General features: G+C 36.1%; 1 protein-coding gene across 3 annotated transcripts in view; it reads left to right on the plus strand.

Moving 5' to 3' along the window:
* RBPJ (recombination signal binding protein for immunoglobulin kappa J region) overlaps positions 1-21,217 on the plus strand; it is a 57,645-nt gene extending 36,428 nt beyond the window's left edge. For all 3 annotated transcript variants that reach the window (XM_021554435.3, XM_085577764.1, XM_085577763.1), the window contains exons 4-11: positions 4,773-4,938; positions 6,095-6,269; positions 7,781-7,918; positions 8,134-8,246; positions 10,300-10,440; positions 14,750-14,905; positions 15,642-15,745; positions 16,549-21,217. In XM_021554435.3, coding sequence (XP_021410110.1) covers positions 4,773-4,938; positions 6,095-6,269; positions 7,781-7,918; positions 8,134-8,246; positions 10,300-10,440; positions 14,750-14,905; positions 15,642-15,745; positions 16,549-16,864 — 1,309 coding nt within the window. In that variant the 3' untranslated portion in view covers positions 16,865-21,217. The remainder of the gene's footprint in view (positions 1-4,772; positions 4,939-6,094; positions 6,270-7,780; positions 7,919-8,133; positions 8,247-10,299; positions 10,441-14,749; positions 14,906-15,641; positions 15,746-16,548) is intronic.
* Positions 21,218-24,420: the final 3,203 nt, after the last annotated feature.

The raw sequence follows: 24,420 nt of genomic DNA on the forward strand, positions 1-24,420 counted from the left end.
TTATCAAATAATATGGTGCTGAAATGATTGCTGTTGTGGTATGGGTATGAAATGAAGATGTGGAATTGGTCACCAAATCAATTGGTTTGGAAGGGACCTCGGGGGGCCATCTGGTCCAACCTAGAGCACATGGCACAGGATTGAATCTGGATGGTTCTTGAATGTCTTCAGTGAGGGAGACTCCACGACCTCTCTGGTCAACCTGTTCCATGTGGGTCACCTGCACAGTAAAAAAGATCATCCTTGTGTTCAAGTGGAACTTCAGTGCATCAGTTTATGTCTATTCCCTCTTGTCCTATACATACTAAAGATTCATTTTTTCAGTTAAATATTTTAGTTTTTCTTAAGCTGTAACTTACCATGTTGACTGTCTCTAATACTGTTCTGCTAGTTCCCAGACTGTCAGCATCAGTAATGATGTCCTGTTGTTATCAGCATAAAAGAAAGCACCAGTTATTAAATCCTTGGATCCATGTGTGCTCTAAGGTACTTAGTAAACTGAATTATTATATTCCTGTTTATTCTTTTCTTTTTTTCTTGAGTTTTAAAATTGTTTCTACTTTACTCATAGCAAACTGTGGCCTTTGTTTCTTCATATTTCTGGAGTAAGCAAAATTAGGAAAGTTTTAATGCTGCTTTATGCAACTCTGCAGTCAAGTTTTCATCATTTTTGCATTCACTACCATTTCTGAAGTGAGTTAGTTTGCATACATCTTAGAAACTTATTTTTTACCCATTTTTGTAGACAATTTTTTTTTTTTTCCCATGGGATTTAATTGTGGCATAGATATAATCTGGTTATTTAAAGAATAACTTACTTTGCATTACGTTTGTAATGAGGAATTCAAGTTACAAAAGGAATTATTTCTTAAGTATGACATCTCTTTCAAGTCAACGTGGAACTTAAACCTAGACAAACTTCCACTTCTTGTTCCAGTCTTCATTTAAGTCTTGTTGCAAGGTCATGGAAAATACTTGCCATTGGCAAACTTTGCACATCATAATTAAAAGGTTAGTACAATAACCTTTCAGTGTTTTGATGAGTGTTACTAGATGGTGAAATACTCTATTAAAAGCTTACTGTAGATGGTGCAGATCTCATGTTTTGTGGCCTGATTTAATAACACTATTCCAGGTTCATGGATGCAAACTTTCTAGGTTAATTTGAGAGTTTTCAGTACTTTTAAGTAACAGGAATGAAAGGAGTTGGCTTTGTTGAGTCATCCCTTCATATGAGCCTTAACTTAACAAAGTTAATGATTTTTAGCTTCACAAAGAAGCCAGGAGGTAAGGAGCTCAGGTTGGGCTCCAGTTGAGTTTAAGACTTTGTGCCTGATGTTTCATGTTGGATGGCTGTCACCTTTCAAAGGCATTCAGCTGATAGAGACTCAGGTGCTGTTTAGTCCTGATGAGTGTGGGGATTTGGCTTGCACTTGTATTGTTTTCCATATTTACCATTAACTGAGACTTCTCTCTTCAAAGTCTGAGCAGTGGGAACATCCAGCAGTGTAAAGGATTGAAGTGTTTTGGATTGCAAAGCATAGTTCATCTAAAGACTGTGAGCCAGATAGGGATTTTGATTGTGCTGCTCAGAGTTAAACATGATCACTGCTGATTAGCATGAGAACGCTGTAGCTGTGTCTTGTTTTACAGCTGTTAGTGAAGGAGCTCCTATAATTTCTGGGCAAGTACTTCCGTTCTCTGAACTGAGTGTGCTTCTGGATAAAATTCATTATTGAGAGCATAGCTTTTTCCAGGGCTTACCCCATGGCTCCACTGCTTTGTCCTTAGCACTGTAGTACCTAATGATTGTTCATTTGTTTGTTGTCACATTGAGTTCTTTAGTGGATGTTGTTAGTTCTTTGATCTCCTCTGAAGAAAGATTGCTGAGCAGTTTCATTCTCAGATCAGTGTGGGTAATTGGCAAACACTTGGAATTTACCAACTAGCTAGAAGAAGCATATAGATGTGCTTCTATATATCTATATCTATATCTATCTATCTATCTATATATATATATATATATAGATATATATATATAGCTATATAGAATAGATGAATTCTCCTGAAGACAAAGACTTTTATAAGATGACTGCAGAGATGACTTGGATGATTTGAAAAAGCAAACCTTTGTGACAGAAGCCTGTGGTTTGAGGAGAATGCTGAGTGCATCTGGACGAGGTAGAAATGACACAAGTGGATCTTATTTCCCTTTAAGCCCTTGCTTCCCAGGAAGTTCCATTGGAGTAGCTTCTCTGCTTGAAGTACCACATTTTCTCTGTATTGATTGACTTGAATTGACTGAAGGAATATTGCTCTCTTCTCTGATGTTTATCTGATTTAGTACAGTGTTTTCGAAGTTCAAACCTGGTTCACTTTTTCTGTATTGGATAGAATATTCATAGCTGATACATGAGTTCTATACATGAGTTCACGGAATGGTAACTATGAAATTAAAAAGACCCAAGACTGTAGCTGTCTATGCCTGAAAGCTGAAAAAGAGGTAGATACATAAGGAAGAAAACCCATTTAAATAGTGAGTGTCCAGAGTCTTGTCTTCTTGTTTGTAGTTTTAAACAAACTTAAAATTTTAACAGCTTTGAAAGTTCCTTTGTTCAGTAAATTTTCAAACATTTTTCTCTGCGTTCTAATTTTAAGAGTGCATTTTGTTGTGGTTTCTTTTCTCTTCATCAGTGGGTTACGCTTTGTTTCTTACAGGTCTTTATTGCCATCTAGTGGCTGTAGTTATTCAAAGGACTTGGTTTAGAATAAAGCTGAAATGGGAAAGGGTATGAGAAAAAGTAGGGATTTTTTTTTTTGTGTTCTGACCAGTAAGATAAATATAAAAGAGTACATAAGGAAAGAAGGTAAATGTGTCATGTTTTTTATGGTGTAATATTATTTGGAATAGAAAGGATTTGTTGGATTTTTGTTTTGATGTTGTTTATTTTACCAAAGCATTGCTCTGTTAATAAAGGTTGACACTATTTTTTAATCCGTGTATAATTTCTTCATCAGGAATAGCTTGTAGATGATGACCAGGCTACTTTTAAAAAAGGTTTATAAATATTTCAGCTGTATACTTATTGGTGTAACACCTACTTTGCTGTGTTGTAAATAGAACAAATGCAAATGAAAAATTTTGACTGCAGATTTATAGTCAAGAAAGAAGATTTGAGGAGGTTTTTTTGCCTGCAGGCAGTAAAGTTTTGTTCATTTTCATAACCACTAATACATTTTAAATACCAGTAAGACTTAAAATTTGGTGATTTGTTTCTCGGACAAAGAATATACATTGTTTATGTCCATTAAACAAAAAATAGTACAAATACTTTTATTTATTTATATGTATTCTTAAGATGTGTATTTAAGTATGGTATTATTAACAGCACTTTGGTTTAATCTATTAAGAATTCTGTAACTTAAAAAACAGTTTATATCTGTTAAATACATGTGATCATGCTGAAAAAAATAATGCTGAATAGGTGAGATAAATAGGAGTTTTACAGTAGATTTTCATACTAAAGCTAGCATTAATGGTGTTTAATAGAAATAAGAACAATTTAGGATGAAAAAGACCTTCCAGGTCATCAAGTCCAGCTGGTTACCTGTCACTGACCTCTCTTGACAGGACTCCCATAGACACTTCAGAAACTGAATAATTTTGTCCTCTGATCGTTTTCCATGACTTTGAGCCCACAGTTCAGTTTACTCCCCTACCCTGACAGCTCCTGCCCACTAGCAGAACTGGCTGCTGCCCCAGCATGGAGCCTGCTCCCCCTGCCAGGAATTCAGTTGTCCCAAGACCAATTTTAAAAAATGAAAAAAAAACCCAAAAAAACCAAAACAAACAAACAAACAAACAAAAAAATCCCACCAAAAAACAAAGCCAGAAAACCCTCACCTGTAAGGTAGGAGTCATTGTTGGGTTGCATAAGTGCCAGGTTATACTGCTACTCTCCAAATTGAAGTAAATAAAGTAATTAAAAACTTTTTTATGTTCCCCTCCATTACATGTCTCCTTAGCTACCTCACTACTGGATGTACTCATTCCACTTTATCTTTGATCATAATGAAATGATGATAAAAACACAGTAGCTTGTTTGCTAACCAAAGCCATACCTTTTCAGGATTTGGTCTTTAACAATTTGCAGAAAATTCAAGACCAATGCATTGTTTATATAATGCTGAATTTAAATTTGAACATATTGCTATAAGTAGCATCTAGACTGATTAGAGTGAGTGCTGCTGAAAACTAGGTCTTATTTTTTACACATACTGATAAAGGTATAAAATTATCTATTCCATTGAAAACTGGGGAGATATTTATGTATGGACAGAATAAACTCCCTTCTTACTTATGACAAAACTCAGCATTTAGGAATTGTAGTCAGCAGTTGTCCATTAAATTAGTTTGTGGAACTGTTCTGCTTGTATTAATTGCTCCATCATGTTAAGCACCTGCAAAAGACTATAATAAGTTTTGAGGCCTTTTTTCCTTTCTTTCAGAATATCTTTGTAAGGTGTTTTGTCGAGATGCAAACTGTTACCTGACATATATTTAACTGGATGTATTCTCTCACTGACAGTGCATCTACTGCTGATTTCCTTGCCTTTTTTTTTTTTTTTTTTTAATTTATATTTTAGAAAACCTTCAAGACAACTGAAGGGGCATGCCTGTATGAACTCAAGTGCAATATGAAAGCATTGGGTACACATCAGTTTGTTTATCTGGAAAACTGTGTGTAATCCCATAATCTATTCTTTTTCAGGTTCTTTTGTCCTCCTCCATGTGTGTATCTCATGGGCAGTGGATGGAAGAAAAAAAAAGAGCAAATGGAGCGGGATGGTTGCACTGAGCAGGAGTCACAACCTTGCGCCTTTATCGGGATAGGAAACAGTGACCAAGAAATGCAGCAGCTGAACTTGGAAGGAAAGGTAGAAAAACTGTAATAAACCACTAAGATAACTAACTGCAAAGGATATTATAGCTACATGGTGCATATTTCAAGGAATGCCCTTTCTTATTTTTGAATAATTTTTTTTCTAGGTATTGCATAATGGTTTGAAAAAAAATCCCTCAAAATACTTAGGACAATTGAATAGTTGGTTTTGGCTTATAGGGTCATAGCAAGGTACTAACATTTAATTTGTAGGTTGTTGATGCAGACTCAGTAAACTGTTAGGTTATTTGGTAGGCATCAGTGGCTAACTAAAGTATGGTTTCTGGCCCAAATTCTCTATCCTCCTTGGCTTGCATGAGGGGATAATCTTATCAAGGAAATATCAAAACATCTGCTGCTCGAAGTAGCTTTTAAGTACATTTGCCTAAAAATACAATTGAAGTAGCATCTTTAAAATCTAGTAGGTTATTTTTACAGTAGTGTAAATTTCTTACAAGATTTTATTCTTAAGGTATTTGGGATGACTTAAACAGTTGGAATAGAACTAGCAGCAAAAGTGTTCATTTTACCTGGTTGTTTTATTAAACTGTATTTTATAGCTACCTGGTATTTTATAGCTAGCTGGTATTTCCAGCACAGTCTACTAGAAATGCTTCATATATTCAGAATAGGGAAAGAATAAAGAATAATTGAAGTTCTTTATGAGATTTTTTTTTTTTAAATTATTTTGTCACCTAGCATAAATACTTAGCCAAAAGTATTCCTTGTGTTTCAAAACCCAATCGTTTCCAATCCTTTCAAGAAAAGTTTAGCTCAATACATTTTCTGCACAGGCAGTCCCTTGTGCATGCCCAGTGCAGAGTCTGTACAGCCCTAATAAAATGTAATTTTTAGTAGTGCTCTTGACTCCTCACAGGTGGCTTTGACACAGTTATGGTCTCCAGTCATCTCTTCTAGTCCTGGTAAGGGTCTTTGGAATGGCCATAGAGTAATGAGGTTGAGTGCAACACTTCACAAAGCTGAACAGCAGTCATAAAAGATATGCATAGGAAAGACATGGAAAAAGCAGGTTCTCATCTGTTTTAGAAACTATTGCATCAGTTTTCTTATTTTATTCATAATTAAATATGCATAGTTTCTTGAACTGGGTTGGCTTCAAAGAATAAACCACAGAATGTTTTCACCTACAGAATTATTGCACTGCCAAAACATTATACATATCGGACTCAGACAAGAGAAAGCACTTCATGTTATCAGTAAAAATGTTCTATGGCAATAGTGATGACATCGGCGTGTTCCTCAGCAAACGGATCAAAGTCATCTCCAAACCCTCTAAAAAGAAACAGTCACTGAAAAATGCAGACTGTAAGTATTTCTGGTTTTTTCTTTATTTAGCAATTAATTTTGTTTCATACTACTTTTTTGTTATGTATTCTAAGGTCTGACTACAAGGGAAATACATTGTAATTTTCAACTCCCGTTTTTTTTTGCATTATTTCAGAACTGTACACATCAATGTATTTTAAAATATTCCAATATACATAGGTTACTTTGTTGAGTTTTATGCAGTCATGGTTAATTATTTAATAAATACAAAAGGCCCACCTAAACCCCCATATACTCTGGGGAATGAATTAATGTAGACAAGTGTATAAAGTATGTTCTACATCAGCTTTCTAAGCTTTTGGATCTCTTTAATTGCCATGATCTGGTGCTTAGAATGTTTTGATCAGTATCAAAGAGATTGCTTTCAGATTGTGATAAATGAGTAGCATCATGTTATGCAAACTGCACTAAGTCACGTCACAGCCACCTTCTTACTTTCTCATGCCATTTTCATGTTGTTCATATTTTTGTTTTGCATGGTTCCTTTTAAGTAGTTATTTAAGAAATCTGTATGGTGATATTTCACCCAGATTTATTTGCTTACCATGTTTTTCAACTAACAATATCTCTGGTGCTAATGTATAATTGGGAACATTTTTGCTTTTCCTCCACCGTTTTTGCCTGCATACCACTGGAGCACCTCAAGAGATACCCTTTTTTTTTATTTGTTTTTCTCTCTCTCTTCACTAGTGCTTTAAAAGGCTCTTCCATCTGTGTTGGGCTGGAACCCATTCACCTATGGAATGTGGATCTCGGGGCCGCTAGCTTGGCACATGACTAAAGGCAATCTGTTGCTGTGCAGTTCACACCCGTGGGCTCAGAGTATGCACTGTTGAATTTGTATTCGACAGATAGTTTTGATGGACAGTGAATATGAACCAAGCATTCTTCAATAGTAAATATGAACCAAATAGAACAACATGCCCGTTCTGATGGCAAAATTTTAGTTGCTGGTGTTTTTTTTAGGGGACCAAACTTTGACATTTCTCTCTTTTGAATGATAAATAAGTTCAGATCTGAGAACATTACAAGTTGCATGGTTATAATTTGATATAGTTACATCTGTCATCCTTTCAATCGCTTGTGATCTGTAAGAATACTGTGTATTTATATTTCAAATATTTTTCAAATTATTGCTGAAATCATTCACAAGGGCTAAAGCTTCTGCTTAAATAATCAGTTGTTGGAGAACTATGAACAGAAGGAGTTTGCAGCTGGCAAGCACTAGCCCATTTGGCTAAGTGGCAGCATTCTGTGAGCTAGCATGCCTTTGGAGAACAGCCACTATGTATGTTACTGCACTCATAATTTTATGTCTATTTTTGGTCTGTCACAAATATAAATATTTTCTAAATTAATCAATATTTGATAATTATGTCTTGATTTCAAGTATTCTTCAGTTTATTTTATGCTATTTGTGACTTTTTGATACTTTTCTATGTAATAATGAAGTAATTTTATAATCTCAAGTCTGTATGTGTTCCTTGCAGTATGTATTGCATCAGGGACAAAAGTGGCACTATTTAATAGACTTCGATCCCAAACAGTTAGCACCAGATATTTGCACGTAGAAGGTGGTAATTTCCATGCCAGTTCACAACAGTGGGGAGCATTTTACATTCACCTGTGTAAGTAAAAGCAAATCTGTATTTTTGTTCACTTTCTTTCCTTCATCCTCATGAAAATACATCCTGCAATTTTTTCCTCCATATTAATTGCCCATATACACACTTGTTTTGTTACTGAGTGTATACTTGATGTAATAGTGTGATGTTACATGTTTCTCGTATCAAGAAAAATGGTGATTAAAACAAGTAATTCTGAAAAATCCTGTTTCATGCAGTGGATGATGATGAATCAGAAGGAGAAGAATTCACAGTGAGAGATGGCTACATTCATTATGGGCAGACTGTCAAACTTGTATGCTCAGTTACTGGCATGGCACTCCCAAGACTGGTACAGTTTCATTTCTCCAATGCTGTAATTAATTTATAGATAGAAACTTAATGTAATTCCATAGTTGCGTTTCCAGTGTTTACAGTTTTTGGCCTTGTGTGTTGCCTTTGGGCAATGTTTTTTATGGAAAATGGCATTTATTTTAATTAAAGCATATTTTTGCATCTGCAGATTATTTCTGTAAACAAAGAACAACTTGCAAAATAGGATAGGGACTTTTTCAGAATTTAAGCCTTCCAAAATAGGTTAATCTGTCTATTTTAAAAACAATATTGTAGATTTCTCTGTTCCAAAATGCTTCAAATATTGATATGGAATAGATGAGTAAATATTTTCAGCTAGTAGGGCTCTTCCATGTGTTGAGTTCCAGCACAGCTTTAAAAATGCTCGACTGGTTTGAATCTAAAAGCACTTCTATGTACTCCTAAGGATATATTATACCAGAATCAGGTTGCAAAAAACATTTTTTCGTATTTATTAATACTTGTCTGTTTTAAATCTGAAATGTGGGAATTGCCTTCGGAATAACCAGTTAAAGTTTGTGAACCAAAAAAAAAAAATTATCTCTGGATACACAGTACTGGGTTTTGTGAATAAGTAGAATTACAGATTTTTTCTCTGTTTTATGCACTTAATGCCAGCCTAAGTGGAATTTTATTGTGATTAATAATCAGTAGTGCTTCATACAGGATCTTCTGTGAAATTGTGGTTTATACGTTCATTACGAGTTTCATACAAGGCTCTGGTAATTCCAGTTTAGGTAAAAGCAATCTTTAGAATGCACCAATATAAAAACAGACTTCCTGCAGTGAGGCTTTTGTTCCTCTTTCCAGACTAATTTTGCTAGGACTGTAATGTGAATTTCTCTCCCAATACCAAACTTGGCTAAAAGAAAAAAATAGCCTGTTCAGTATAAATGGTACAAAATGAAAATTTTGTTTGACAGTAAAAGCAGTTATACTGGTTACCCTACAGATATGGTTCAAGCACAGGAAATTCAGTAAGAGGATGTCACTTTTTTATGGGCTTCATGTTAATACTTTTTATTTATGAAAGGAGAAGCCATCATTTATTATTCCAGAAACCTTATTTGTACATAGAAACAGATTGAAACAAATTAGGCTAAAGGTTCCTGTTTTGTTTGCCATGGGGAACATTTGTCATACTGCTTACAGGACTGATGGAAGGTGGCGCAATTAAAAGATAACTTGCAGGTATTTTATAAGCAAATGCAAAAATATTAACCATTAAACTTGTATTGCTAATAATATTCTTTATTATAATTAGATATTGCAGAAGACAGTTGGGTTCTGATTGTCAGCCTAGAAATATTCAGGCACTTTGGCTGTTGCTTCTGGTAGTGTTGCATAAAGCATTAACCTTCTTTTTCTAGGAGTTGAGTTAAAATTACGAGCTACAAATTTTCACTATCTAAGGGAATAGCTTTTGATTCTTGAAATAAATTGACAAAAGTGATCTGAATTAAGTCAACAGATATTTTTTCACTGAACTGCTAAATGTGAGGAACAGTTGTTCTTTGCAGTTGTCTTTAAGTAATATTTAATGACCAAATCAATATTGTGATTGTTGTTTCCAAAACTGTATTTAAGGACATCTCAGTACCTTTAGTTAATCCTTATTTTAATTAGTCTCCTTCAGCAGCCAGTTTGCCCCAGAATGTTGTTGATCCTATCAGTGGTGAAAGCTTCTGTAGAAACATATTAATTACTAAAAATAGTAATTAAAGATAACAATATAATTAATAACTGCTCTTTTACACCAGCAAATGAAACAAAGGTAGATTTTGCTGAAACTTCAATTTTTTCCCCACTCCTTCTGCAAAATGCCTGCAGCACATTGAAGTAGTACTGAATATCGCTTCAATGTTGTGTTCTTGTTCCAAAAGACTTAAGAATTCTGAATCTAATGTTGGTATCAAAATGAGAGGCATGAAAATGTTATAAAAATTACTTTTCAATTCCTTTACTGATTGTATATATGTAATAAAATATAGAAATTGTTCTAAGTATATATGTACAATTTTCATTCACAGATAATTCGAAAAGTAGATAAACAAACGGCATTATTGGATGCAGACGATCCAGTATCACAGCTCCATAAATGTGCATTTTACCTTAAAGACACTGAGAGAATGTATTTGTGCCTTTCCCAGGAGAGAATAATCCAATTTCAAGTAAGTTGTTCAAAACTATTTCAATACATAAGTGTAGTTGCAAAGTTTTCCCAAGTATCCCCAAAATATGTATGAATGCCATTTTTACAGTAGGTTTTGAATGTGAGTCTAATACTTTGTTTTGAAAAGAGAGGATGGAAAGCAACAAATTGTTATCTGTGCCTTTCCAAATCTGTTTTTCTTTCCTCATAATCTTCTTCCACTGGTTTCTCCAGTGGAGAAAAAGGAAACACACTAGAAACTTGTGCATGTGGTCATGATACTGTGGCTTAACATGTTGACATATGCCAGTGGAACTGCACCACTTATTTGTGTGTCCCTTTCTAGGTTACAGCAAATAGGAAATGATACAGTTGATAATAGTCTTGTTTCATTATGAACTCAACAGAGCTGCCATGTGTTGCTCTTGACTAAGAGTATAAACATAGGCAGCTGTGGCAGTTGCCCACAGTAACTTGAAAAGCCACAGAAATTTAATTTGTCTGTAAAGAATAGAACTGTCTCAAATATTTTTTTCTCCAGCAGGTGGAGAAAAACATCAGGTTTTAGTCTCTTGTATGTTAGCATGCTTGTAGCACTTTCACATGGTAATTTCTACCAGACCAGCAAGGACCCTGAGATTGGCTCAGCTGGTCAGAGCATGGTGCTGAAAACAGCAAGGCTGTGGGTTCAATCCCTGAACATGCTTAGTCTTTTCTTGAGTTTGGCCTTGATGACCCTTGTGGGTCACTTCCAAGTCAGAGTATTCTGTGACTCTGAAGACTTTGACCAAGTTTAGGACTACCTAAGTATTACAATTTTCTTTAAATATTTTGGGGTCAGCTCAAATAATGAAGGGTGTTGAGAGATAATGCTGTGCTCCAGGAAGATGGCCAAGCTTGGGAAAGATTCAGGACTTCCTTAGAACAGCTGTACCTTCTTGGGTAAGAAAAATAGAGGTAGGAAATTAGAAGCTAGCATTGAAGATGTCCCTTAATTTAAGGGAAGGGACGGGAAGGCTTGGTAGAGTCATTTCATTTCTGTCCTGAATTGGGACAATGGAAAGAGAATATGAGAAGCTTTATTCCTATTTCAGTAAATATTCATGACCTGTGGTTCAGAAGGGACTAGATCTATTGTTTCTACCCACAGCACACAGCAGAAATACCTATCTTTCAATTCATATTTTTGTAAAGGAGAATGGACTATCATTAAGAAGAGAAAGCTGTGAAACATGAAGTACAAGAACTCAGGATCAGCCTGCTATTTAATCATTCTTAGAGTATTGCATGGGAAGTGCTGAATGAAGAAACAGCTCCCGCTTCTCTGACAGCTGCCTTAGTTCAGCATAGACAAGTCCTGCTGCTTTGACAGCTGCCTTAGTTCAGCATCCTAGAATTGCCTGTGGGACTGTCAGGATGTCTTACCCCTCTTCAGTTTCAGCAGCACTCATGGAGCCCTGTCTGATTAGAGCTCTGAACTTTCTGCATGGGTAGGAGTTAGATAAAAGGACACTCCCTATCCTGAATTCTGTTGGTGGAGTAGGAATTTGCTGCTTATACTTGTTGGTAAAAATCTGGTAACTTGCACATCAGACTGCTACCATGCTTTGGTAGGTGAAATCACAGTGGAAGAGAAACTCTTTCTGCCAGTGTCAGGAGAGAAATCCTGTTTTATCTGGGTTTTTTATTTTGGATCAGAGGACAAAGACCAGGGAAACAGAATGTGTATTTGTTCCTGTAGCAGGAGTCTAGACAAACTGTGGTCACTGTTTGGAAGAAAAGGGGAAAAAAAAAAAAAAACCAACAAAAAAAAAAAAAAAAAAAAAAAACAAAAAAAAACCAAAAAAAAAAAAACAAAAACAAAAACAAAAAAACAATAACCAAAACAACAATAACAGCAACTCCTCCCCAAAATCCTGAAACTTTAGGATGACATCTCTTGGGTGAATGGAAATAGGCCTATATAGAGACCATAGAAGCTTAAAGCATCTCTTTCAAGACATGCATGTGTTCTGGTGCATGGAGAGAGGATATGAATCATGCTTTACTAGATCAGAGCACAGTCCATGTCCGTGTCTAGTCTGCCAACAGCAGTAGGAGTTGGTGCTTGCAGGGAGCAGGTGGATCTGGTTGTGTTTCACAGTCCAGTGTGGTTGTACTCTGCCAGCATCCACACTTGTACCTAGTGTTGTTAAAGGCTTCATTCCTGACTCGTGTCTTTTAGTGTCATTTTGTAGATGTGTACATTGGTTTGATAACCTCAGAATGTGCAGATGTTCCTTTTCTTCAATAATCTGTAGCAGAAAGTTCAAGAAGCTTCCTTGAGTTCAGGAGGTTCCCTGTGTAGTAAATGTTTGCTGTATTTAATGTTGTAACAATTCCTGTGAGCGATTCCTACCTCCAGTTTTGCAGGATTTAGTAACAGTTCTGCATTCATTTAGCCTTCAACATTTTAATTTCTTCTCTTCTAATTGGAAAAGCACAGTTTTCTCCATTTTTTCTCATAAGTTCAGCACTCCTTGGTGATTTTAGTTGCCCTTTCTGTCAGTTCTCTTGTTTTTTCTCCACGATTTTTTAAACAGGGAGACCAGAACTGCACCCAGTATTCCAGAATTAAGTGAACAAGGTATTCACACTGGCAAAATAATACCAGAGAACTTGTTCTCAGTCCTGTTTTCTGATGGTGCCCAACACAGCTGCCACTGCACATCAAGGTGGTGGTTTCAGAAAACTGTCAGTGGCAACCCTAGGATCCCAAGTTGTAACTTCTGTCCCTAGTTGAAGGCAGACAGTACATAAGTACTAAGCATGATGTTAAGGCATTTTAATTTTCCAGTGCCACCTGTTGAGAAAATTCAGTTCAAAAATGAAAGGAAAGAAGGGGTGAGAAATGTCCCTGGAGCCCTATTTGGAAGTGACAAGGAAGAATGCTTCTCTAAAAGAGAAATTGAAACCTTTTAAAGATTTCTGTAACAGATGGAGTAATGTGTTACTGAAATGATTCTTAATGTAACAGGATTTTGAGAACAAATTCTGTGGCATTTGCCTTCCACGTCATGGACTAGGAAATGTGAAAAAAGTCAATCAAGGATCTTTTACAGGGTTGTTGATTTTTTTATATTCATGGGGTTTTTTTGTCATGATTCAAAGTATGTAATTTCATGCCAACAAGAATTGCAGTCAGCCTATAGGAATGGTGTCATGCTTCAAAATGGTATACAACAGTTCCTGTAGAATAGCTCCTCTTTTGCAGTTGGGCTAGTAATTCAGAAACTGTATGTTTCTGGTGGAAGTTTCATTTGGGAATCTTGAGTTTGAAAAGATCTGTAGTTATCCATGTTGCACACTTCCCATGTCAGCTGTTTTCAGTACTTTTTACATGATCATACCAGCATGAAGAGTCCAAATGAAAATGCAGTTTTTTAAACATCTAATATGGACGGTTCATGCTAGTTGAAGTTTATCTGCCTCTTTGAAGAGTGAAGATTATGGTTACATACCATTATATCCTCAAAGCTTAATGGAGGGAAAGAGAATCTAGTTATTAGAATTTTTTGTCCCATTTTTTTATGTGTTTAACCTATACACAATTGTCTTATGGGTTACTAGGTGGTGAAATTGTTCAGAGAGGTTTTTGTTGCCATAAAACAATATTGCCATAAAAAAAGTTTGTCTGTGTATTTTCTATGTATCTATCTATGTATACTAATTTAGTAGTATTTAGAGGGAGATACTAGATGACCTTTGAGGTCCCTTCCCCAGTGCAAGCCATTCTGTGATTTCATTATTTTGTAAGGCTGCCATTTCAGCTGCTCTCCTATGTCTTTGCACAAACGCTGACGTACAAGCTTGTGTTTGCCATCATTTTGTGGAGGGTGAAGAACTCTAAAAAGAAAAAAAAAGTCTTGATCAGATAAAAATCATAACTAACGAAAAGTATTCCATTTCACTCTGTAGCTGTTTTAGACATTCTGCCTTACTAAGAGATCTGTTTTAAAACAGCTACTTCTAGTTGCGGTAGTTCTTTTGTTAATGCCTATTGAATAACATTAAAACTTTGAAAGTTGAACTAAAATAAAACTCAGACTTAAGGTTGGAGAGGTGACAGTGTTCTAGGCAATAGTTATGGTGTTCTATGTACAAATAGTAGTTGTCTAGTAGTTTTTCTGAAATATGAAGAGGTTTTCCCTAGGTCATTTTTAGAGGAAAAGGTAAAGAAACATGTTTTTGAAAAAAACAGGCGTTGTTACTGGCTGAGTTGGTTTTTAGGTCTGTGACTTGACAAACATGTCTACAGATCAGATTTTAAACTTTTCTTTCTCTCTAAGGCCACTCCATGCCCAAAAGAACCAAATAAAGAAATGATTAATGATGGAGCTTCTTGGACAATCATTAGCACAGACAAAGCAGAATACACATTTTATGAGGGGATGGGTCCAGTCCATGCTCCAGTGACACCTGTGCCTGTTGTGGAAAGTCTTCAAGTAAGTTAGTAGTTTGTTTTAATAACCTGGTTTTTGGTGAGATTATTTTTGTCATACTCATATAACCTTCATGTTACCCATGTTAAATACTGTAAGAAAGCAGTCTTAATAGCTTTATAAAAAATAAAATTACTTTGTTGTAATTTTTTTTCCTTACATTTCAGAATACATGAGCCTATCCATCGTAGGAATAATATTAATATTGTTGTATACAATTAGAATTTTATTTCTGAAACTACCATGGTAGTGATATCCTTAGGACTTCTGTTTGATTATTTAGAAATTGTTTTTGACTCTTGCCAATAATAGATCAAAGAGAACCTTACTAAAAAAACCTCAGCATTTGGCAGAGGAAAAACTTAAAGCTCCCATAACACTTTCTCTGAAAGATTTTGTTCTCCATTTTCAAAGCCTTGTTGACATCTATTCTAAGCGACCATTATCAAAACTTGGAAATTCCTTCATAGGTATCAAATTACTTAGCAGTATCTTTTAGATGTGTTACTTCTTTATACTTCAGTTGTGTAGATTTTGTGTTTTGTTTTGGTTTTGTCCAGCTGATAAAAACATCACTATTTAAAGTTCTTACCTGTATATGAGGGTTTTGTTTGTGACTCTTTTTGGTTGGTGGGGTTTTTTGTTTGTTTGTTTTTTTCCTAGGGGACAGTGGTTATTCTTAATAATACATATTTGGGGGGGGATTTTCTTGTTCTTTTTCTATTTGCTCCGTTTCCAGTTGAATGGTGGTGGGGATGTAGCAATGTTGGAACTTACAGGACAGAACTTCACTCCAAATTTACGTGTCTGGTTTGGGGATGTGGAAGCTGAAACCATGTACAGGTATAATATTTTGTATTACTTCTATGGTGTTTGTGTTTTACTGGGTGCTTTGAAGAATGTATACTCGTGTACTCACTCAAACGTACACTTTTCTGCACTGTAGAAAAGGGTCTGGGAGTGCTGGCTGCCAGGGGCTCAGGATGAGTTAGCAATGTGCCCTGGCAGCATGGAGGCCAAACTGCATCCAGCTGGTCAAAAGGTGTGTCTATCCCACTGCAGTCAGCACTGGTGCAGCCTCACCACGAGCACTGCATGCAGTTCTGGGCTCCCAGTTTAAGAAGGATGCTCAGGTACCAGAACATGTCCAGAGAAGGGTGGCAAAGATGGTGAGGGGCTGGAAAGCCCTAAGAGTTGCAGCTGAGGACTTTGGGCTTGTCTGGTTTAGAGAAAAGGAGGCTGAGAGGTGACCTCATTGCTCTCTGCAGCTTCCTGAGGGGGGGAAGTAGAGAGGGAGCTGCTGAGCTCTGCTTCCTGCTGTCATGTGTCAGGACACATGGGAATGGTTTAAAGCTGCACCAGGGAAGATTTAGACTGGACATTGGGCATAATTTCTTTACTGAGAAGGTAGTCAGACACTAGAACAGGCTTCCTAGAAAGGCATTTGATGTCCCAAGCCTCTCTGTCTTTTACCAAATAAAGGGAATTGGGCTTCAATAATATGACTGTAACTTTTGGTCAGCCCTGAAGTGGTCAGTGTGTGCACTAGTTGAATATTGTAGGTCCCCTTCCAACAGAGCTGTTCTGTTCTATTGAATTCTTTCAACTTAAGTACATTGTTCTCAGTTGAGTCTCCTGTTTTTCAGATGTGCAGAGAGCATGCTTTGTGTTGTTCCAGACATTTCTGCGTTTCGAGAGGGTTGGAGGTGGGTCCGACAGCCAGTCCAGGTTCCAGTAACTTTGGTCCGTAACGATGGCATAATTTACTCCACCAGCCTTACCTTTACATACACACCGGAACCAGGGCCACGGCCACACTGCAGTGCTGCTGGAGCAATCCTCAGAGCCAACTCAAGCCTCATGGCCTCCAGTGAAACAAACACAAACAGTGAGGGAAGTTACACAAGTGTCAGCACAAACCCCACCAATGTCACATCATCTACGGCAACTGTAGTTTCCTAACTACTGTTGTTTGTCTGGACTTTAATTGACTTTTCGTGCTACATTCAAGAGAACTGAACAGTTTTTGTGGTTTCATGGGAAAACACTTTTCCATTTTAGGTGATATGATTTCAACCTTGTTACCTGCAAGTGCTGATCTTAAAAACAGAAGCCACAATAAAAAAAGAGAAAACCAACATCCGATACATAAGAACTTTATTGAAAATCTATTTTTCAGCTGTGGTTTTTTTAGTGGGCAAGAAACAAAAATGTGGCTGGGATACATGTTGAGCAAACTAGAAAACATGAACACAACATAGTTTTTATGGACCAAGGAACTTGTATAAGCTTTAGTATAAAAGGTACATTTTCACCATACCTTTTTTGTATCACAACATATAGTACACTTTTGTTACCAAATAGTTTATATTTTTTTTTCCTCTGAGCTTTTGCTCTGAAGTATATTCAGGTTCCAAGCCTGACCATGCTTGTATAATCTAATTACCATACTCTTCCAGTTTTAAAAAAAAATATATATTTTTGGTCTGTGGCTGGAACTGTTCCTTTTTTTAAACTGAAGTCTTGTGACTTTTTATGAACTGAAATTGCTTTTATTTCAGCAAGTAGAACCTTGTAAAGGCCAGCATATTTTTTTTAAGATTATATGAAGTCTGTGCAAAAGCTTTAAAAAATGCCTCTGCCTTGCCTGCAATACATGCAATGTATGTTAACTTTAGTGCTCTGTTTTCAGTCATTGTTAATAGTTATTTCTGTTTTTCTTTTTAAAATATGTATTTATAGTGATAATTCATGAGGTTCTAACATTACATGAGTTTTTTTTCCTAAAAGTGGCATCTCAAGCAGTCATATTAATGATTGTTCATGTCACAGGCATATGTTGGTATTTTTGAAGGGTTGTTACTGGGTTACTCCCCTCTTCCTTGCTCAGTCATATTACATCTAAAAATGTTTCAGGATCTGTTCAGGTTTTTCTAATCTTGTACATAATTTGTATTAAGTGTAAGTTAAATGTTTTATTTCAAAAGTGGAATGTTCCCAATAACTTCATTTGGCAGCATGTCTTCTGTCTTGTTGGCATGAAACTAAAGTACCATGAGAAGTATGTGCTACCAATGGCATTGGTAGGTGATGCCCTTCATCACTTGAGAATCACAAGCATGTTTTTCTTCATACTGTTCAGTAAATTAGGCCAGATTTTTGTGTAACACTTGTATTGAGAACGTGCTTTCATTGTGAAGTGATCATACAGTAATAACTAGAAGTAAATTTTATTACTTAGAGATGGGCAAATAGAAAATCATAAAAGCACTATGAAGATGTCAACTCCTCCCATTCTTGTTTCCTGTGGGTTTCCCTTTCCCTGCCAACAGCTTGTGCAACATTCAAGTCTTCTCTCCAGCATAAATTCAAGGCTCATTTGCACTTTGACTTTGTTGGTTGTTGCATTTGTTTTCCATTTTGACTTTACCATGTTTTGTCCCTCCTTATAGACCTGCCTGCTTCATTTGTATTTGAACGTATACCCCAGTAGTTTATTTGTAGGCTAGGCATAGACTTGTAGGACAAGTTCTGACAGTGTGATCTTCCTCTTTAAAAGCCAAAATGTCGTGGTGTGTTCAGCCTTTTCTATACCCTGAAGCAAAAGTCACAACTGCTGTGTAAATGTGAACCTGTGGTTTCCTGCAGTGCATTGCTTACATGCTTACCTGTTGACCATTTTCATAGGGTTTTTATTTCTGACCACTGATTCCAGTTTCAACACCCACCATCATCTTAAAGTATTGTCTCTGCACCATATTTGTGTACTCTGACGCTCCATTCTACTTGTTTGCTTTAGTGCTCCGTTGAATGTGTGAGAACAATGTGTTTAAAGGAAGAAATTGGTTATAAAGCATATTTAGCAAATAGTAAAATCAGTGCCACTATCCTCCAGAAATGTGCTTGTATTCTACCACAGGCCTTCATACTCGTTACTCTGTATACAAGAGGTGTTCCCGTGATGTAGTCGCAATGCTGGTTCCTAGCACTAGTGAATGCTGCCTCACCTCATCTCCATTTCAGTGACCAAGGGCAGGATTCATTGTGGCCTTAACTCTGTTTTCAACTGTTTACTGGCATACTTGCAAATCTGTTTACCTTTGTATGTGCTGTAAAATTTTGGTTTATTATGTTGTGGCAGGAATAGTTTCACAGTGTTTTTGTTAGAAGCACATAAATATCTTGCAGTACAGCATAGTTCAAGAGCCACAGATTTTCATCACTAATTAGACTGAGAATTAAAATAAGCAAGATGCATATATCAAATTTAGAGGGTATTCAAGAAACCATGATAGACACACAGCAGGCAAATCGTAACAAGCCTTTTAACCTTCAAAGACTATTTAAAATAGCTTTTCAGAACTTGACATGTGCTTTTATATTCATTATTTTAAATTTTTTACATATAAATGCAATACTTTTTATATTCAGTTTCTTTACATGCGGTAATTTTGCCCAATAGGTATAATATCCCTCGACTTCTAAAGATTTATCCTAATATCTGCTGTTCTACACACTACAGCCAAGTGGGTGAAAAAAGAGCCTATTCTGCTTACAAGACCATTTTAAACAACATTTTTTCATTTGGCTTGTGGCTCTCTTGTTGCCAGTAATTATTCTGTAGTACAGAAATGGTCTTCCAGGTTCTTACTGTTGTTAATACGTCCAGTTGTTCAGATATATTATCTTCCTGAACTTTTTTCTGTGGGGTGATATTGTTACATATATTGGCCTTGTGAGCTGTTAACAATTTTCATGCTATTAACAATATCTCAAGATTTTGATAAAACTACTTATAAAATGTTTCAGTATGAAACTCTTATAACTGTTCAAGTCTAGCTGTTAAGTCTGCTGTTAATTCTGTATACATAGAGATCGAGTCTGTGTTCAGAATGTTGTTATAGTTCCAACTATAGGAAGAAGAAGCAAAGTGAGTGCTCTAATTTAGCTATGCCTTTTCTTGTTTTCTGTTGCTTGGAACTGCATTTCAGAATTCAACACTAGTGTAGTCTTTAATAATCTGCTGCTGATGTTTTTCCTAATTATTTGCCCTGAGGGCATCCCACAGCTATGTTAATAATGGTATTCTGTACTTGTTTTCATTGCACAGACTTATAAAATCAGAATGGTTGCCTGAAAAGACGTTAAGTCAAGACATGAATTGATGAATTCCCCATATAGAAAATATTGATGCCTAGTGAATCAAATTATCTATTGGAAGTAAGCTACCCACTTGTGGATTAAATGACTCCATAGAGATGTCCATCTTGAAACTAAGATGCTCTTCAATTATTAACCATATTATTTACTTTCTATCAAAAGCAGCTGTGTTTATGAGTACTGAACAAATGTGTATACTTTCCTGTGCCAGACTTTTGACTTTGTTTTCAAGCACTGTACTGTGGGATTGAGTGGCAGCTTTGTTAGAAAAAGAAGTATATTAGGGTTTCTACTTAACCCTTTTAGGACTGAACAATTTCTTCCCTTTAGAAGCTGTAAAATAAATGAGCAGTTCTAACTTCGTCAACATTCTGTCTGTGTTCAGCACTGCATTTGCCCCATCTGGAGGTGCTATGCTAATGTCATTTTTTAAAATCCTGTAGCATGTGTATACATTCAGTCTTAAAAGGGTTATTTTTACAAACTGTGCACCTGTAAAATTTCTTAGCAATAAAGGTAGAAAAACGAGCAAGTTTTTACCATAATTTTGTAGAATTAATTGCTCAGTTCCATATTTCATCAAGAAAATCCCTGCAATATGGGCAGTTTTGAGGATTAAATAAAAGTGAAATGTAAACCACATAAAAGTGTTCTTGTCAAGTGTACTCTGTGTGTGCATGTGCATAAACTGTTTGGTTTAATTTTTTTCTACAAGGCTAAAGATAAAATACCATGTTACTGTTGCTGTGACAAACATAATTGAACATCTGTATGATGATACAAAAGTACTTATGGTTTGAACAAGTGTTGAAACTTGCCACATTTTGTTGTTTTTTTTCAACATTGACCAAGCAATATGGGTTTGGTTTTTTGTTTGTTTTGTTTGGTTTGTTTTTTCCCCCCCCAAATGAACTGTGAGGTCATCTATGGAACCAGAACAGCACAAAGATCATCAACCTTGGGAGTGAAAAGTCATCAGTACTTGTGAGGCTGTGCGCACTGGACTCCACTTAAATGGGATATGGAATGTCCACCCAAAAATCGGTTTCATTTTTGCTTGTATTATTGCTGAAGTTAGATAAGAAACTGTTTTTTAATAATGTGTAAAAAAAAGTTTCACTTTTTTATATAATTTATTAAATAAGAAAAAATGAACTGTGTTTAATTGTTTAACTTTAGCAACTTCATTTTTGCAACTAGTACACCTGACTTCTTTTAATCTTAGTTGCAGAATGTCTGACATGTCATTCGGTTGGTTGATAACTAGAGCTGGAAATTCAGCAAATTAACTTATTTCTTGTTTTGACAGAATAGTAGGGCTGTCAGGAACAGCCAGAAATTTGCAAGCACAAGTGATAGTCATTTCAAGAACGTTTTTGAAATGGGAAGAGAGGGAATATAGAAGAGCAGAAGCCTGCGAGTGAGTACTAGCTAGTGTTGCATTAAACTGATTGAAGAATTACAAGTTTACCTGTAAGACTGAGAAGGGGCTAAAAGTGGTTCTTAAGTAGGAGAGGCAAGAACAACAACAAAAAAATCACTGGCTTTAAAGAAGGATTGCAGGTACTTTTATTTAGACACCTGCAAGGTGTTTGCCATTAAAATGCATTAAATAGTCAAACTCAGCAGTTGCAGAACTTCTGCTTTTTGAAACAGAGACATTATGAACCTTATTCTCAAAAGTATGGTCTCAAAATTATTTCCAAGACCCTTCAGTCTTTTTCTGAAATGATAACTTGATTGTTCTGGAACAGCGTAGAAATTAGATCTGAGGTTTTTGCAAAGAGAATGGTCACTTGCTAAGGTGCCATTGGGAGAAGCTGCATGGGATGGTGCAGATCTTAGAGGAAGAACTATGGATAGAAAAAAATGTCTTCAGCTGAGCTGTGGCAATTAGCTATATAGGTAGTCTCAATAATAAATCCTAGTAGGATCCAGAGAAGAAGGTTAAAAGGAGAGTGGTTTGAAATACCTGGGTTAGAGGAAATTATTCATGTAGTGTTTGCATGTAATATGTGCCATTTCAGAACATTCAGAGCTAATGAATTCTGTTGAGTAGTTGGTCTTTCATGGTGCTGTGTTTAGATTGGAGTTGCATGCTCCTGAGCAGGGTAGAAAAAACTTATGTCTTTGTAAAGGAGATTTATTTCTGATACCCAGTAATACAAACTCAGTGTTAGATCAAAAGCATGAGGAGTTACAGCCCATATTACTTTAAAATACGTCTGTATTGAATATAGACTTTAATGACATATGTTAAAGTGAAAAGAAGTTGAGAAAGTCTTGATTCATTGTAGAAGCAAACTTGTAAGTTAACTACTATCTGAGAAAGATCTGATAAAATATTTTGAATTTGGTGTCTTCCATGTTCTGCATCTCCTTCAAGTATGGAAAGGGATGGTTAAAAGTTGTATATTGTCTGTTCTGTGTGCTATTGCTTTTGTATTCTAGTTTCAGTTCCCTTATTTCTCATGTGTACTTTTCCAGGTCCTTAATTACTTTTCAGTTTTTCTCAGAATGCGTACATTTTGCTGCATAATTTAGGAGAGGAGTTGGTTTAAGTAAGGTGAACTCCAATTTCTGAGACTACACCCTGCTATTTCCTGGTGCTGTTTCTAGTGCTGGACTGTGAGGTGGGGAGAAAGATATGTTTGTTTTTTAAGCTGCTTGTAGATACATGCAGTGGAGGGATCTACAGACCTGGCCCTAAAGATTTACAGGCTTTGAGTTGAGGGGGCACAATTTAGAACCATGTAAAGTTGTAAATTCTTTGAATTTAGAAATCCTTGACTTTTTATTTATTTTTAATTGTATTTTCTGACATGTTGCCCCCTCATCTGTGTTCATTTAAACCTTCAGTCTTCTCTGTTGCTCTGTTTGCTGATTTGTTTACTGGGAGAAGTTGTCTGTTTCCACCTCTGTGAATCCCAGTGGGTGTGTTCACAGGCAAGATGGGGCCTTGTGCTATGGCAGCTACTTCTGTGCATAGCCTCCAAATCATCTTTCTGCTTTAGCTTCTCCTGAGTGACTTGACTTGGAAGCCTTTGGCATTTACAACTAATAGCAACTGCATTCATCTGTTCATTGCTATGCCAGTACATTACAACATTTAAATAAATTGCCACCTATTGGCCATCAAAATAAGGATTTTGATACAGAAGCCACAGCCTTGCAGACCATACTATCAGAATCCTTCCAATAGCTTCATAGTTCTGTTTGGAGAATAACTTCAAAAGTTACATAAAAGATAGAAGCACATATCTATACATACTATGGTTTCTGTCTTGAAGTTACCTGTTTCAATAGCTAGCTGGTGACAAACAGAAACTTAGTTCTTAAAATCTCCAAGTGATTTTAAGGGATTTTTTTTATGAGACAGTTTATTTTAGTGTTTCTTGTTGATTATGATAATTCTAATAAAATTGTACATGATCTGTTGAAAATACAGCCAAGGTATCTGCTGTGAAATAGGATGTGATCCTGAGATCCATGTTGGCAGTGTCCTTATCCATATAAAATGTGAGCGCAATGCCTTCCAACTTCATTGGTCTCTGTCCAAGTATTTTCATGATACTTCTGTATGTGCAGTGTAATTGCAGGGTTTAGTTCAGGGCAGACTATGACTACTTCTTTATCTGCATAAGCATGTCTTGTGCAGAACCATGTAGATATACACACATAACAAAAAAACCCAGACACAAATGTTTGGTTTGTATCTTGTTAGCCCTGTTTTACTTTGTTGCTGTTTGTTCTCGCTTAGGTGTGCTTCAACTGCCAATAAATTCTCTTTGTGGAAATTGGGAAGGGCAGTGGAGGATTCATATGATTGAATTTTCTGCCTCAAAAAATGTAATTGTAATTTTTCCAAAAATGTGATTGACTTAGATTTTAATGTGAAAGAAATCATTAGGTTAGGATGTAGCATGTCTGATTTTTAGTGCCCTCATCTTAGTCCTAAGGCAAAGTGTTTCTATGCTTTGCCTTTAAAAGAAAAAAATTTAAATTTTTTGCACTGTTTAGCATAATTCTGAGCAATTCCTTGTTTGCCAAATTCAAAAAACAAGCACTTCAGTGTACAGACAGAGCAACTGCAGAGTTGCATCTTGGTGTCAGTGCAGTTTCTAGCACAGCACCTGTTGCTTTTAGGAGAGGAAGTGAGTGGTCTTGTTGCTTCTTTACCCTGGCTCTGCTTTTGTAGGAGCTGCAGCCTGGTCATTTCCAGCATTGTGGGGATGTGGGCTTGCTAAGGCTGGCAGTCTGCAGGAATGCAAAGCAGGATGTTTTATGAAAACATAAAAAGAAAAGGTGTTAAATCTTGTATTGACCAAATAGACAGCTAACACAACATTTTCAACAAA

This window comes from Lonchura striata, chromosome 4 (genome assembly GCF_050655825.1).
Source record: "Lonchura striata isolate lonStrDom1 chromosome 4, ASM5065582v1, whole genome shotgun sequence".
NCBI classification, from domain to species: Eukaryota; Metazoa; Chordata; class Aves; order Passeriformes; family Estrildidae; genus Lonchura; species Lonchura striata.